This window comes from Coccinella septempunctata, chromosome 5 (assembly GCF_907165205.1).
Source record: "Coccinella septempunctata chromosome 5, icCocSept1.1, whole genome shotgun sequence".
Classification (NCBI taxonomy): Eukaryota; Metazoa; Arthropoda; class Insecta; order Coleoptera; family Coccinellidae; genus Coccinella; species Coccinella septempunctata.
This window is the reverse complement of record NC_058193.1, coordinates 15,026,389-15,043,990: the sequence shown is the minus strand read 5'-3', so window position 1 is coordinate 15,043,990 and position 17,602 is coordinate 15,026,389. Positions and strand designations below refer to the sequence as shown.

Sequence of the window (17,602 nt, the reverse complement as noted above, 5' to 3'; positions counted from 1 at the left end):
TCAAGTAGTCTATGATGTAGAGGCTGGGCAAAAATCGTTGTCTACTGAGGCGATCTCGAGAACTATAGCAGCTAGAAGAAAATGAATGATACATTCTCTAGCTTTTTTCCATGACTAATCCAAATCTGATAACAGAATCGGACTATCATTTTTAGATTTCGAGTTAAAAACAAAAATTGAGATTTTGACGATTCCGAAAAATTCTCATAACTTTTTTGTCTTTGGAGTTACAAATCTGAAACTTAAGCCTTCTTAGGCACATTCATACGTAGAATGAATTTAAGACTTTTTCCAATTCAGAAATAACAATTTCAATAAAAGTTTGCATTTAAAAAAGTGAAAGTTAACCTAATGATTCCCAATGAAAAAATATTTTGAGCTCATCAGTGGATTCTTCGTTAAAAAGTGCCAAAGTGCCTGTAGAAGGTTAAAATTTCAGATTTGTAACTTCCAAAAAGTTATGAGAACTTTACGAAATTGTCAAACTCAAAAACGAAGTATCGTAGGAGGCTGCGGTTTTCACCATTCTTTGTTTCTCTGAAAATGGGCTCGGGAATGTGTCATCCGTTTTCTTCTAGCTGCTATAGTTCTCGAGATCCTCTCAGAAGACAACAAATTTTGCCCACCCTGTCTATAAGGCCCATTAACTCCATCTGAGAGCTGTGCACCGGTATCATCTGGTGTCCGGAGCACGCGGGACACCGGTAAATGAGAAGGCAGACAGCAGGGGAGCGCGCTCAATTTTTGATGGTCCGGGACCGATGCTGCCTATTTGTCGTACATCTACAGAACTTTTTCAATAAATGGCTAGACAGAAAATTTTCCTCGAATTGGTACCCGGAAAGTGATCTCAGACAGTCGAGGCTTCTCATTGAGAGACCGTCCTCTATGCCTGAGTTAAAAAAAAAAATTCCTGGCCCTTGAGAGCAAACAGCTGAGTTTGGGGACTGGAGCAATGATGAAACTATTGAACATATTCTGATCATCTGCAGCAACCTTGAAGAGTTGAAGATGACACACCTAGGAAACACAATACCCACGATTCCTATGGCGAGAGGGACTCCTCTCTATCGACTTGTGGCATTTTGTCAGCGTCTCTCAGGGTTTGATTATCTTCAACAACAAGCGAATGAACGTCACTTCAGCCCAATAGGGCATCGCACGTAGAAAAAGAAAGAGTAAAAACGAACAGATCTACCTTTAGAGTTGAATTTCTCATTAAAGATATCAACAGATAAGATATCAACAGTAAAAGAATATATTATTTTGATACGTATTATCTAAAAAAAAAACTGAGAACAAAACAGAGAACGAGGACTACCCTTTGTTATTCCGAAAAAGTTTCATGAGCTGTATTCGGGTTCGAATTTCGGACAGTCCGAGAATGGTTCTAGAACTGCGCAGAGGATTCGATACTAGGGTGCAACAGTTCTGCGCAGTTCTAGAACAATTCTCGGACTGTCCGAATTTCGAACCCGAATACAGCCATAAACAAATAAGATCCTCTTCTATCTTCAAATAATACCCAATATTGGAATCTTTTATCTCAAAAGTTATGTAAGAAAACCCTATCGTTGCATACCTCCGCCTAACACCCTGTGAATTTTTTAATTGATTATTTCTAATTAGCGTATTTATATTCAATCGTAGCAAGCTTTAGTGAGAGTACATTCCTGAAAAATTATTTTTGTTAAGGCGTCTTTCTGGGCCAAACCTGAATTGTTAAGAATCTTTGTAATTATTTCGGATTCATTAACATAAACTAAAACTTTTTTGTTGCTTGAACTTTTGTATCACATTTTAGTGCAGAGAGAAAAAATCGAATTCACGGTTCTTTGCAATAGAAATAAAAATTTATTTCTATTATTATTTTGTACATACATCGAATGGTGTAATGCTTTATAATATTCTTAAAATGAATTTGATCTGTATTGAATTGGGTTAACTATGTGACCTCGAACCGAGGTGGTCACTTGAACTGAAAATGTTGGCAGCATTTCATAATACAGCTCTACGGCCCCATTCTAAAAATAACCAGTCCAAATGAAATGGATTCGAAAGAAGCATCTCCCGCGTTTCAAACAGTCAAAGATGTCGATATATCTAAAATAGAAGCAATGGTAACACCCGAACAAGTTTTCAGTGCAAGTGTGGCGCGAAAAAGAAGGGTTTTAACTAGAAAGCAATCCTCATACGCTAACAAACGCCGGGAACAAACTCCATGTAGAGATCTGCTTGATGAAAGTGACAGAAATGACGAAATCGAGGAAAGTGTTGAAATCCGGCACACAACACCCAGACGACCACATCGAAAAATTAAATCGACCGAAAGAATTGTTATGTCAACAGATTCGTCTCTCAAAAGTGGAGCTTCAACTCCAAGTCTGGAAGGTAGGAATAGTGTGGCTAAAAATTTTTTGGAAGATCTCAAGGATAAAACTGAAAATTTGGCTGAATTGGCACAAAACGAACTCAATACCTTGATCAATAAATCGAAGAAGAGCTTTTACTCAGCAGCTCAGCATGGTCGTCGGTTTCAAAGGAAAAAAAAGCAGGAAGAAACCAAAAGAAGTCAATCAGTTCCCTACCAGTTCACCGAAGAAGAACTTATTGATGGTCTCCGTAAAAAAAACCTTATAAATGGTGTGAGAAAAAGCTCTTCTTTCAGGAGATTATCAAATTCTAGCCTGAAATCTGATTGTCCTGAAATGGACGTTGAGGTATCGAAAACATTCAGACCAGAGGTTCAAGAAATCATTCGAAAACGAAGAGAAATGAGATTAAGAAACAAATCAAACATTTCTAATAAAATAATAGAAGTTTTGGATCCAGCAACTAAAGATATTATTTGTACTAAAACTCTCATAAAAGGACATGTTGGTCTTAGGGAGTTATTCTTAGTACTTAAAATATTCAAAATAGTTGAGATACGAAGGGAATATAAAAAATTCAAAGAAGAAATGCGGGTAGAAATGGACAGGATAAAAGTTCTCCGGAATAGATGTTTCAATGAACTATTCGTCGTCATTTTATTTTGTGGAATAGGAGGATTTATCTTCAAATTCACGGAAGGAGCCTTCGAAAACTTCTACAAATGTGGAGTAAAAAGAGTGAAAAGAGACTTTATTGATCTTCTGTGGGTAAGAAGCCACAGTATGAGAGAGGATGAGTGGAAATCTTTAGCGAGAAATCGTCTTAGAATTTTTGAGGAAGAACTGCATGCTGCACATGAAGCAGGAATGACAAGTTATAGTGGACAAAGATCGTGGAGTTTTTTAAATGGCATTGTATATAGCATTACAGTTATATCAACCATAGGTAAGGCAATACTGCTGATCTAGAATTTGAAAATCAAAAAGTTTTTCTTCTTCTCTGTTTCATACTTCAATCAATACATAAAAAAATGTCTTTCATTTGCACTTCGATCACGGTTTTCATTCATATTCAATTGAAATACTAAATATAAGATACTGTAATTTTAATCGACTCGAAATTTTACTTTGCCAATGCATATATCGGAGAGGTTTCTGAATCATTTGAATATCTGCTTCCACATTTTTCATTCTTGAATGTTTTTGAAATTAAGATACTTTTGAGGTAGGCATTGACCCAAGTCGATTACAATTGCACAGGGAGAAAAATTTATGAAATCCAAGTCAATATTCTAATTAATAACACTATTCAACAAGGGTTCTCCCACCTAAGAGATTTATATTTTTTGGTTAGGTATTCCTCACCTTATTGAAAAAATAATAGTTCTTACGTTCGTTTAGCTCCCGTTATCAAAATAAAATACATGCGTGAATTGTCCATGTTCGCACTTCTGTACCCTACGATACTTTATAAAATAAACAAACTATTGAAACAAGTTCAGTTTCTGGCAGTATTGAATGACTTTGAAAAAGAAGCTTGGTTGTCCTTTGTAGAAGTGACCAAAAATTTTCTTGGCAATCACAAATCTCCGCAATATGTAAATATCGTCAAAACGATGTTACAGGCTCATCAAAAAATGGGATGCAACATGTCCCACCTAAGAGATTTATATTTTTTTTGTTAGGTATTCCTCACCTTATTACAAAAATAATAGTACTTACGTTTGTTTAGTTCCCGTTATCAAAATAAAAGACATGCGTGAATTGTCCATGTTCGCACTTCTGTACCCTACGATACTTTATAAAATAAACAAACTATTGAAACAAGTTCGGATTCTGGCAGCATTGAATGACTTTGAAAAAGAAGCCTGTTTGTCCTTTGTAGAAGTGACCAAAAATTTTCTTGGCAATCACAAATCTCCGCAATATGTAAATATCGTCAAAACGATGTTACAGGCTAATCAAAAAATGGGATGCAACATGTCCTTAACATACACTTTTTGCAATCACATATTAATGTCTTTCCACAAAATATGGGAGCCGTGAGTGACGAGCATGGAGAGCGATTCCATCAAGACATCGCGTCATTCGAAAAACGCTACCAAGGCAAAGGGGAACCCTCTATGCTTGCTGATTATTGTTGGTTCATCGTTAGAGAAATACTGGAGTCGTCCTACAGCAGAAAAGACAAAAGATCTAAGCGATCGGAATCTTTTCCACCATTGCAAATATTATAATGCATTGTTTTTGTTAAAAATCATGAATATAATTATTACAAAATATTCTGATGGCTATTCCAATAAACAAACAAAAATTTGAAGAATATAATCTTTCACATGAAAATTCTTTCAGAATAACAGATATTATTGAAAATGAGGCGAGATATTTCGAAAATAATCTTTCCATAGTGACTTAGTTGATAGGTTGAAAGTCAGGTTTTTGGAACAAAAACCACTTCTCATACTATCACCGCCATGTTTCTATTTTATTCAAAAATCCTATTCAGGGCTAGTTTTATCAACAGTAATTCAATAACAAAAGTCTCATAACAACAACTCATCCTTTCCTTAATCTTGGATGAATTACAGTAGGTACTGTGACGATCCGTTTAATACATTATTTTTATATTAGTTTATTATTTGAATGAACGGAATAGCAACTTATAAAATCAAAATTTATTTTTTCAATTAATGGAGTGACTTTTTTCAAAAAAAATAATTCTGACTCCCTATCCATTTTTCCTGTTACCATAACCAAAGATTATAGAGTAGAAAGATAGGAAACGCCCTCATATCGCTAGTACTAAAAACCGACTACATTTTGGCCAGTGAAAACACATTTGACAATGAGATGGCGCTGAAAACGTATTATCAATACAGACAAACTGTTTAATAACAGTTTCCTGTTTTATAATTGAGGGGCGCGAAATTCGAATTCTATTCCTTGTATTGAATTTCAATATTGACCTTGTTGAGATCGGAAAACAAATATCCTGAGCGACAAAACAAGAGGATGGTTTTGTTTTGTGACCAGGATGTTAGTTTTCATCTGAACATTGTTTGGAATCGATTGGTTTCAATGAAATACGCTGTTGGATGTGATAAATTTCTATTTGCAATCCATAAAAAATATACAAAAATTTGAAATTATGGACAACGAATAGAGCTCTGACTAGGATACAAGGACTACGTTCGGCCAGTAAACACCGGTACAGAGAGTAGAACTAGAGTTTTATCACAGATCAGATAGGGCTAATGGAGCCTGTACAAATTGGCAATTTTTGAATGAACGAATGACAAATGTCAACCACAAAAATCATGGGAAAAATTTGAATTTGAATGTAATTTGTTCGAAAATGTATATGAATAGATAATTCTTAGTGTGGATTAAACGGAAATTCTACAGCTTCATGAATAGTTTGTTTATAAGTTGTTTTTATATGGTTTGTCTCGTTTCATAACCCTACTTCTACACAAACTCCTTTCGCGCCCCACCTTGGGAGCTGGGGCTCATATAGAGTTGATTCCGAAAACTCTACTCCGTCTAGAACGAACGACAACTACTGACACTTTTTGTTCTGAAACTGCGTGCCCGAACGACTCGGAACAAAAAGTGCTGATAGAGTCTAGTGGCCGAACGCACCTAAGAGTACATGGTTAGGTACGTCAAAGGTGTTTCTTCTGTGAAAACGTTTTGAATTAATAAACTGAGTTGAATTTGTACAATTTATGTCAGAAATTGATATGAACCAATATTCAATTTACCGTCATAGGATACATATTTCCGTTACTTACATATTATTCACAAAATTTTCAGAACCACAATTGACAAAAACCTTACAGAGGTATACAAGACCTGTATTCAAGCCCATCAGTATGATTTCTTCATGCTTTTTTATGATTTCTTCATGTTATGGTCTCTTTATGGCACAATCAGGGGGGTGAAACTCCCTCAGTAATGACGTGAACCGAATGAACTGCTGCCATCTCTGAAAGGTCAGCGAATTAATATGAAAAAATGTTAGTTTCCTACGCTGATAATTCTGCGCATAAACTAGAGTGACTTTGTAGCATAGACTAAGTTAATCTTTGATTCTGCGCTTGTGTGTGAAATTGATATGTCAAATGATCAACATTCGATTTCAAGTTTGTTTGTTCATTTTATTACAAGTTTTCGTTGGGAAGAGATATTGTTGTGTACCTAAATTCAAGAGCTACGAGTAAAAGTGAAAGAAGAGAGAAAAAATTGCCTGTTCTTATGGTTCCTTATAGAGTTATGGTTGGCCTAATTCTTCAGAAGCCGGACTATTAGGAATTCGAAGAATAAATCTTTTCTGATTACGTAGGATGTAGTACCAAAGAAGAGGTATGATTTTCTCATGAAGCGCTTGAAATCTTGTCCAAATTTTAGGTATTTCAGCTCATAAAAGATAGATAAGTTTCATTTAAGTGATTTTTGTTTGTTTATCAATCATTTATTCTATTGTTTTTCAATTATCATATGTGAACATTTCATCTAATAAATTGTATGTATGAACTCAGAGTATTATTTGTTACATAGTTGTCTCCAAATAAAATAAAATAAAATTACCTTATCAAAGCGTAAAGAGCGCTCTCGACAAATTAATCGAGATCAGTTTGCTGACGTTTGAGAGATGGCGCTTTTCTTCGTAACAAAATTTTATCTGAGAGTTTCCCATCTATAGTGTTTATCTATGGGCACAATATACAAATTGATTGACGAATGAACAAAACACTCACAGAAGGTTTCATAAAACTTTGACTTTCCAAACGACAATTTGACAGTCACCCGATTCCCAAATCGAAATCCATAAAACTTTTGCATTTCTGAATATATTGAAGGCAATTGAGAACATTTGAATGGACGTAAGTCATTATTACCCCTAAATGGGCCCTTCATGCAAGGGATGCTTCCTGCATACAACAATTTACGTGGATGAACAGTTCTCAATCGACTTGCAGTAAAATGTTCATTGCACATGGTGTAGTCAGTAGTGTCTACAGGCCTCTACGCCCTGAAAATTTTATCCACTTCGTAGCACTGAAAATAAAAATTAATGAATGACCGAGTCACATGTTACTAGTTTCAGTACTTACATTCCCATTTTCCTTAGTAAAATTCGTTTTATTTGATCCACATTCTTCAACATACAATAGTTTTCGAACGATATTCTGAGGTTTTCGCCAAGAAACTAGACACAAATTTCAATAATCAGCAATCAGAACGGGCTTGAAAAACAAAAGGCGATAGGTTGTCTCTGGATACGAGAATCAAAACATTCAAAACCTGTTCGATCAAAATGACCATATGACCATATGGACATATCGCAAAATTTCATATGTCCCTCGAATTGAAATTTTAACCAGTCTTAGGGCCTTAAAAACACATTTGAAACACAGATGGCGCTCACATCACTCTAGTCGCTTCGTTTCCTATCTTTCTACTCTATAATCTTTGAACATAACATCATGAATTTCAAAAAACCAAGCATCTATTATACTATCCTAAATAATTCTTATGACTAACAACAAAATATCTTCTAATTTCTCGTATTGATTGATCAAACTAACTAAATTATATTAAAACTCGAACCATAACAAAATCCCCCAAAATTAAAATATTTATTTCCCCAATTGAAAATTTTGGGAATAAACATATTATTATACGAGACTTTACTGTAGTCTCGTCTCGTCTCAAGTCTCGTTCGAGAGTCTCGTAAAAGTCTCGTGGTCTCGTCGTTGATAACATTTTTTAAAAGCGGAATATTTAAATCTAATGAATATATCGCATATTCTAGTTTACCTACCGAGTAATTCTCTCCAATTAATTATTTGCCTTTGGAAGTATAATTATAATATTATATGCAATTTATTTATTGATTGTTGTACTTGTTTCAAGACCTACCCCGGGTTTCATAAAACTTGATCGGGGAATCAACGCTTGATTGACGAATAGACGTCAATTTGTTTTCAATCGATAATTCAGTCATGATCATTCAGAATATCATTATAGCATCAAATTATGATGTTCATGGGTCCATTCAATTATTCTCGATTGCTACTTCTCCAATATATTCAGAAATGAAAAGGTTTCATTGTTTTGGTTTTAGAAATCGAGTAACTGTCAAATCGTTGATCGGGCAATCAAAGTTTTATGAAACCCGCTGCTATAGAAGCAAATAAAGCAAACAAATCTGTTATTCATCTTATTAATTGGAGTTTGATTGATAATGAAAAAGAAGAAATTTTCGTGTCTGCTCCAAATCTTTTTTTTGAATTGCGACATATTTCGACCCTAACAAAATTAGGGCCATCTTCAGGCATATGTTTAGAATTATAACCGAAATTATCAGTCAAGAAAAGATGAAAACAAATATGTCACATTATCAGGAATCAACCTTTTTTTATAGAGAATTCTGATCTGTTATCTAAATGGCGTTGAAAAACATCACAGAGGAAGGAAGACAAGCAGTGGCAGGGGTGCCAACAAAGGAAACGAATGGGCGAACGGGTATGCCTGGTTTGTGGATCTTTGGCAATCTATATAATAGAGGAGTGACAGGTACAGACGAGATAAGCCAATCTATTTTAAAATTGAAAAGCTGCAAAATATCTTTATTTTGTTTGATGGTAGAATTCACCTTCTTAAGAAGACCGGGTGTAAGATCTCTGGGCGTTGTGTCGAAATCTGTTGAGTTCAGGAAGTCTTCAGTTTTGCCAATGTACTCAGACTTTCTCATGATCACGGTGCAGTTACCCTTGTCAGTTTTAGTGACCAAGAGATTGTTTACGTTGATTTTGTTCAGCAATGATTTCATGACAGAGGAAGAATTCTCAAATTTTGTAGTTTGATGTCTCAGGAAGGAATTAATGATGTTAGTTGTCTCTAATGTTATGGTGGCCAAATTTTCTAATCTGCACCGATTAAAAATGTTCTCGATGTGTGAGGTGAACGAGTCTGAAAGTACAGAAGAAGGCTTGAGAGACGCGGAGTATTTAAGGCCCTGGTTAAGAAGATCTTGTTCGGCAGGTGATATTGAAACGTCGGTCATGTTTAATGTTCTTGGGTGAAATTTAAACGTCGAATATTCTCTTTGGGTTGGTTGTTCAGGAATATTATGAGATCTCAAGTAGTTAAATTTCTTGGATAGTTTCTCAAAGCTTTTCTCGCCCGCTAACTCCATCTTTTCACGAGTCGTTCTCTCCAGGCAATCCCATATAGCTGGATGTAGGTAAGATGTAAGTTCCATATGCAATTTCCAAATATCGAGGAAAATTGCTTCTCTGAGTCTAAACTTTTTTCGGAGTTCCTGTTTTATCCAAAACCTAATAGCAAACTTCTGTGTTGACTTAGCTGCTCTTGAGGTGTTCCCAATTTTAACCTTGGCGAACTTCGGCTGTAGACTCTCTCTTAGACATGAGGACAAAAACCATATACTCAATAATAAAGAATGGTCAGGCCTAATAACAGGGAGGCAATGATTACAATAATAAGGATAAATTCAAATGCATACCACCCGACGATAGCAAATATGTCACATTATCAGGTTGATTCCTGATAATGTGATGGCCCTAATTTTGTAAGGGTCGAAACATATGTCGCAATTTTAAATAAAGAATTTGGAGCAGACACGATGATTTCACCTTTTTCATTAAATGAAGCAAAATCTTCCATCTATCGTTCAGTATAAAAAATCAAATATCTAGTTATAATTGTTTTAAATCTAGCGAATAAATCGAGTGCTGCCCGGAGATCGAAGAAAAATTTTGAAATGTCAAAATCGAATTTCGAATTGCCTTTTATATCTTTTCACACATTGAATTTTTATGAGTTCAGTAGTATTCGAATAATTCTAGTCTGAAACTCTTTGTTATTAACATAAACCGTATCACTCATATCGCTCAGGTTATAAACTGTTTGAATGAATTGGGGAAATTTGAGACAACTATTTGAATACATCAATGCGTGAAAGAAACAGAGTCTTTTAAACCGTATAAAGGGTGAACCTAACTATTAGGATATATCGGTACCTACTAGCTTTTCGACACATATGATCCTATCAATAGTTATGAATCCCCCTATATATAATCATTGAATGCTCACTAAAAATGTTTAGTCCAAAATAATGAGAATAACAAACTGTACCTAGGAAATTGTCCATCATTGGAGAATTGTCCCACCCATTCATGCCATAACCCATACCGTAATATTATACCAATTTTTTGACGCTGACGAAGGGTTTTGCTGCAAAACAACCAGCTGCATCACTTTACGATCTATTCTAATATTTATGAAATAAATAAATACATAAATTAATCATTTTTTGCTGCAGTCACACATTACTTCATGAATGAATGAATGAATGAATGAATATTGTTTTCTGAGATTTATAGGCTACGGCCTCTTCTCTTTTTGTTTTCATAATAATAATAACACACCACCGGCTTGTGTTTTACATACCCTGAAATTTTTAACCAATAAGGGTGCGTTTGTCTTGAGAAGTTTATTGCAATGAAATAAAGAATTTCTGCTCTCCTCATTCTGATAAAATTTTCCATACAAACAATGTTTTTTCGTGCCTACGAAGTCTTTTATGGGAAAAAATAGGAAAAATTGATCATATGAATAAGAAAAAGAAACTCCGCGAATTATTTTGTATAACCTGTAATAGGATATCCGGTCTCCCTACAAAAAAATGTCGAGTAAATATCTTAAAAAATTGAACTGTATTTGAACACGGTGCAGTACGGTTGCTCTTTGTGAATAACAATTGCATTAGTGTAAAGAGAGTGAAATTAACTCAATTATGTGTGACAGTTGTCAACTTCTATCATAACGTAAGAAATTTGTCCCAACAGTGTTAGAATTAATTTATTTAACCATTCTGAATCCAATATCACACTGTTTGTTTACCTCTGGGCAGAGTTTTTTTTATTCTTCTCGCTCGCTGACATTTGTCTCGATACACATTGCGTCTCATAAAATGAAATATCTATCAATATCCAACACTATGCTTACTATTTGTGGAGTTTGTGGTAATTCTACTGAGGGTATAAATCAGTCTCAATGTGCTGGATGTCGCAAAACCTATCACCCTGAATGCGTTAATTCATCCGATAAGGACGTTGAGTACTTGAGGGAGTCTAATTCTTTATGGAGTTGCAATGATTGCAAGAGATCGTTCCGTAGCAAGTCCCAGTCTTCCGGCAGTGATTCTCTTACCATTGAGCATTTCAACCTGCTCATGAATAAAATATCCGGCATGGCCAGTGACTTGAAAACAATAAAAAATGATCAATCCACCATTATTGCGGAACTCACCAGATGTAGAGAAACACTCGAGGATCACAAGCAAATACTTGACTCCCACGCAATTTCTATAGCAGATTTTGAGAGGAAAATTGAAGTCGTTGAGAATTCCCAAACTAAGCTGACTTCTGACCTTTCTGACATGGTAGATAGGGTTGGTAAGATGAGGACAGAAGCTCGGTGTGCCGATTCTGCGTTGGGTGGTTTGGACACCGCTGATGTTCTCGAGCGTTCGAAACGATCTTTTAATATCATAATCAAAAATCTCCCAGAGTCAGACCTTTCCGATGATTTCAAAACTGCTTGCGATGTTCTGGGGCATGTTGACCCTGACGCGCTCAGGTTTTTAGTGCGAACTACTCGTTTGGGCAAGGTACGGTCAGTTCAACATCGTATGCTGAGGGCAACCATGGCTAATCCGGATATCGTAAGCTCACTTTTACGCAATAAGAAAAAACTGCTGAGTAATGAGTCATTTAGGAAATATGTGCTGACTGATGACAAGACCCCGCAACAGCTCAGGTTCTTGGATTCTCTACGCGTCGAATTGAGAAACAGGGAGAAAGCCGGGGAGAAAAATCTTACTATCAAGTATCTTCGAGGGGGACCAGCTATCGTTCCAGTGGATTATGGCGGCATGTCAAAAAACCATCCGGCTCACTAAATGAATGGACATTTGTCTATTCCAACTTACAATCATTGCATTCCAAATATCGCGAACTATTTTCATTCACTCAGGTATACAATCCTAGCTTCCTACTCATAACAGAAACTTGGCTCCATGCAGGCATCCCTGATTCAGCTGTACACATTCCGAATAATGTGATGCTTTATCGGAGTGATAGTAAGACTACAACCGGTTATGGTGGTGTATGCATGTACATCAAAAGAAGCATAATGGACTCATCCACGATTTCCATGTATGAAGTGAACGCTATGGGCCTCGATAATATGTTTGCTTACGTAAAATTTAAAAGTTTTTCTCTCACAATTGGATGTGTGTTTACCGCCCTAGAGCCTGTGTGGGTGATTCTGCTCTTATTGAACATATCAAACAGCTTACAAATAGAGATAATTTGTTTATAGCAGGGGACTTTAATTTACCAGACATCTCGTGGCCTCTCCTCGATCTGCCGACACCTGGATCACCTTCTATCGACTATGCTCTTCTGGTTCAAGACTCTGCTCTATTGCAGTTGATAAGCCTACGCGGTATCACATCGGCCAGAACCCTTCTTTTCTGGATCCCCTTTTAACCAATGATCCCGACCTTACGACAGAGATTGAATATTTACCACCCTTTGGCAAATCGAATCACATCACTCTTCATACAAAAATCCAGTTTTATACTTCTTCTCGGATTCGTACAAAAGAGGAGATTAAAATTGTTGACTACACGAGGCTTGGTGAGTCTCTCTCTGGTATTGATTGGGGTGAGCGATTCAGGGAACTGGATATAGAAGAAATGTGGAATGACTTTGCCAGTGTTGTCTCGTCAGCCGTTGAAGACAATACTAGGTCGAAGATTGTAGAGGAAAATTCGTCTAATCCCTGGATGGACAACAAAATTCGTAGCATGATTCGACATAAACGAAGACTATGGCAGAGGTATATGAGACGGAAGACACAGAATGCTTATGATGAACACCGAAAATACTCTAATCTTGTGTCAGCGGCGATCGATGAGGGATGAGGCCAAGAGGCGATTCGAGGATGGAATAGTGTCGTCCGGGAGTAGAAAGAAATCTTCAAGTATGTTCCTTCTTCAAAACGAAAACATCTAGACCAATGGTGAGAGGAACCGATGGCGTCACTTGCTCTAGCCCTGAGAAATCAGCTGATGTTTTGGCAGCCTCGTTTACGGATGAACCGGGTGGACCATGTCCGGAGGTCGGGTGTGGGCGTTGTCCGTTCGATTTGGATTCAGTTCATTTCACCTCTGAGTCAGTGAGGCACCAACTTCTTGCTTTAAAGACTGAATCATCTCCTGGTATGGACGGCATTACTGCTGAGGTTCTGAAAAAGTGTGCAACTTTATTATGTGAACCATTGGCTGCGATCTTCGCTGCATCCTTTCGATCTGGGCGGTTGCCTTCTTCCTGGTTGTGTGCGTCTGTCACTCCTGTCTTCAAGAAGGGTGACAAACTGTGCCCTAATAACTATCGTCCTATAATCTTGACTTCCGTCGGTTCGAAGGTATGTGAACGTTTGATAGCAGCTGATATGACCAAATTTTTGCTGGAGAAAAGCATTCTTCCCGATACTCAGCATGGATTTTTGCCGGGTCGCTCTGTCCAACTTGCTGCAGAGTATGGACCAATGGACCAAGGCTCTCGATAGCGGTATACCCACTGACATTATTTACCTCGACTTTTCAAAGGCCTTTGACCGTGTTCCACATAGACGTCTCCTTTCCAAGCTTGAGCATTTTGGGATCAGAGGACAATTGTTGCGGTGGACTGAGGCTTTTCTCCGGGAAATGAGTTTCTCTGTAAGGGTATCAAACAGCTCCTCCTTGCCTAGACCTGTGACTAGCGGTGTGCCCCAGGGAACAGTTCTGGGCCCTCTTCTCTTCTTGGTCTACACAGCCGATTTACCTCGAAGTTTGAGATCACCTTGTTTTCAATTTGCGGACGACACAAAGATTTTTAACAACCCCATCTCTAACTATGATCTGCTCCAGGAGGACCTGAATATTCTCTCCGACTGGTCCAGTAATTGGTTGCTTCCACTGAACCTTGGAAAGTGGATAATTCTTCACATTGGCAAGCAAAACCCGAAACATCATTACTTTCTGGGTGGACATCAGCTAGCTACGACGGAGTCACATGAGGACTTAGGATTGACCATCACACCTGACTTGAGCTGGTCTCCTCATGTCAAGAAGGTAACATCCAGGGCAAGGAGCCTCTTCTTTATGATCTCGAAATTTTCCGAGGTTGTTCTCCCACTGTCTGTTGTAGCTTATACAAGACTTATATAAGACCAATCCTCGAATTTGCTGGCCCAGCCTGGTGCCCTATCCTAAAGGCTGACATGGAGCAGTTGGAGGCGGTACAGCTCGTTTTCGAGACGAGACGAGACGAGACTCTCGAAAACGAGAATCTCGTAGGCATCACTACTAACTGGATATTGACCTCGGAATTCATTATAATATATTGTTCCCATAAATGAAACAAAAATCTATGTTTTATCTTTGAAAGAAAACAATTTGAAAAACTTCATAGTACCGTAGATTCGGGTGACTTAGGACGATTTTGAAATTCAACTTGTCATATTTCAGAATCAGACTATAGATTAGGATATATACCATGCTTCAGAATTCGGATGTAAATTAAAAAAAAAATAAAATATACTTATCCCAAGTCACCGAGTTGATTTGAGGATTTGTGACTGTTTGCATCTGAAGTTTTACTCACCTACCCCAGCTTCAAGAATAATTCCATGCCCTGTGGACATATGTGAGATCAGGCATGCTGATGACGACTTATTGAATTCTATGCCACCTCCATCAGCGAATTTTTGGGAGGACATAGCCAGTGATAATACTGATGACGATTTGCCTTTTAGTATCCCGGCATCATCAAAATAGGATAACATTTCATGCACTGGTCTACATAAGGCTCGAAACAAACTTACGACAGTGTATATGGCTTCTCTGACGACTATAATGATGAAAATAATATCACACAACTACAAGCATCTGTATTAGGGAAAATCTAGCTTTTACGTTCAAAGTTTACGGCACCAAAGGCAAATTATACCATACTTACACATGCATTGCTCAAGCTCAAAGCAATATCGACGACAATGGAGAAATTAAAGTGACATTTTTTCTGAAATGTGTGAAAATATTTGTCCTCGATGAGAAAGATGTTTCATATGTTGCTTATGAGGACATCATTCGAGAATTTTCTAATCCAGAAATTCAATTTGAAAGTGGTGTTAATTATTTCAAGTTTTCATTGGACACCAAAGTTTTCGAGAAGTAATTAATTATAGGGTGCCTAATAGTAATTGTTGACCTCCATTGGATTGAAAAAAATATATATTTTTTTAGATTAATTGAAGTTATCATATTCTCTGGATATAATACATATATCGTGATCTTCAATAACAAGAATCACACTTTTAAAGACTGCAGTGTGAAAAATGTTAACAAGTTGGCCTATTATATATCTAAAGATTTTATTGTTCGGTGTGCCGTATCGTTAAAACTGATAAAATTGATAATATGGTGCCTGAGGGTAGAGGACCTTATCTCTTCATAAACTTTTTAGGGTTTTCACTCCCAATCTCTGAAACAAAATCAATTAAAAATGAAATCAACGATTTGCTCCTGCGTAAATTCTTGCACTAATTTGTCAGGAGCAAATTAACTAGAAAAAATTGTTGCCTGACAATGAACTCAAAATAAATAACGTTGAAATTATAATTCTGTAACGTTTCGGAGTCTATATCAGACTCCTTCATCAGACGAAAAATCTATTTTTTAGAAAATCTTCTGAGTTGTGGTTTTTGTTTGACATTAATTGTCAACACACAGAAACAGAGACTGCAAAGAAACGTTGATTCATTTAATTTTGAAATTACCGGATGACAGTTCCTTCTTTAGTAAATTGATCCAAATATGATCTATTCCTACCGAACAATTTGCCAAATTATTATCTTGATCTAATAGAATACACGTAGACTCTTTAATTTTTCGTTTAAAATGGTCTGGTTCCGTCATAATGGAGATATTAGAAGTTTGCCTGAATTCCACATATTTTTAATTAGATGATGTTTTCTATAAACAAAAATTTGGTATGGCTATGGGTTCTCCTTTATCACCAGTAATGAGTAACATATTCATGGAATCTTTCGAACAAAAATATATAGACACATACCCACTAAAACCAAAGACTTGGTGGCGATATGTAGACGATATTTTTGTGATTTGGCAACATGGTAGAGATGAACTAGAGCATTTTTTTGATCATATTAACAACAAAGAACCTACAATAAAATTAGAGCAGGATAACAAAATTTCATTCCTAGATGTTTCAATAAAAAAGTTTTCGAATTATTTTGAAACGAGCGTATACCGAAAAAAGACACATACTAATAGATATTTGAATTTTTATTCCAATCATCAAGTAAGTGTCAAAAGAGGTATCATTAAAACACTTTATGATAGAGCTAATTTAATTTCATCTACACCCGAAATTAGAAATAATGAAGTTGACTTCATTAAACATTTTCTTAGGGATAATCAATACCCGAAAAATTTTATTGAAAAAACAATATTAAATTTAGAAAGAAAAATGACTAACCAAAATCGTAATAATGATCAGGAACAACCAACAAACCGTCAAGAACAACCAAATTTGTTGTGTGTAATTCCTTATGTTAATGGCCTTTCAGAAAAAATAAGAAGAATCGGTTCGAAGTTCAACATACGAACTGTTTTTAAAACGCAAAATGATTTAAGATCTATATTAACAAAAACTGAACCTTTGAACGAAAAACAAAAATCAAAAAATTGTATTTACAACATACCCTGTATTTGTGGTAAAACATATACAGGTGAAACGTCCAGACCTCTAGAAATAAGAAAACGCGAACATAAAAATAATATTAAAAATAGAGAAATTAATCGATCACAAATCGCAGATCACATTTGTTCTAATACGGGGGACCACATGATGGATTGGGACAACACTAAAATTTTAATGACGGAACCAGACCATTTTAAACGAAAAATTAAAGAGTCTACGTGTATTCTATTAGATCAAGATAATAATTTGGCAAATTGTTCGGTAGGAATAGATCATATTTGGATCAATTTACTAAAGAAGGAACTGTCATCCGGTAATTTCAAAATTAAATGAATCAACGTTTCTTTGCAGTCGTTGTTT

At 36.2% G+C, this 17,602-nt stretch overlaps 1 protein-coding gene across 4 annotated transcripts in view; it reads left to right on the top strand.

The window, feature by feature from the left end:
* LOC123314378 (potassium channel subfamily K member 1) overlaps window positions 1–17,602 on the top strand; it is a 226,301-nt gene that overhangs the window by 129,617 nt on the left and 79,082 nt on the right. Inside the window, exon 1 of one of the 4 annotated variants that reach the window (XM_044899645.1) lies at window positions 2,032–3,318. The exons of the other annotated variants lie outside the window; for them this stretch is intronic. Coding sequence (XP_044755580.1) covers window positions 2,049–3,318 — 1,270 coding nt within the window. The 5' untranslated portion in view covers window positions 2,032–2,048. Of the gene's footprint in view, window positions 1–2,031; window positions 3,319–17,602 lie in introns of those variants that run through there. 4 annotated transcript variants of the gene reach the window in all.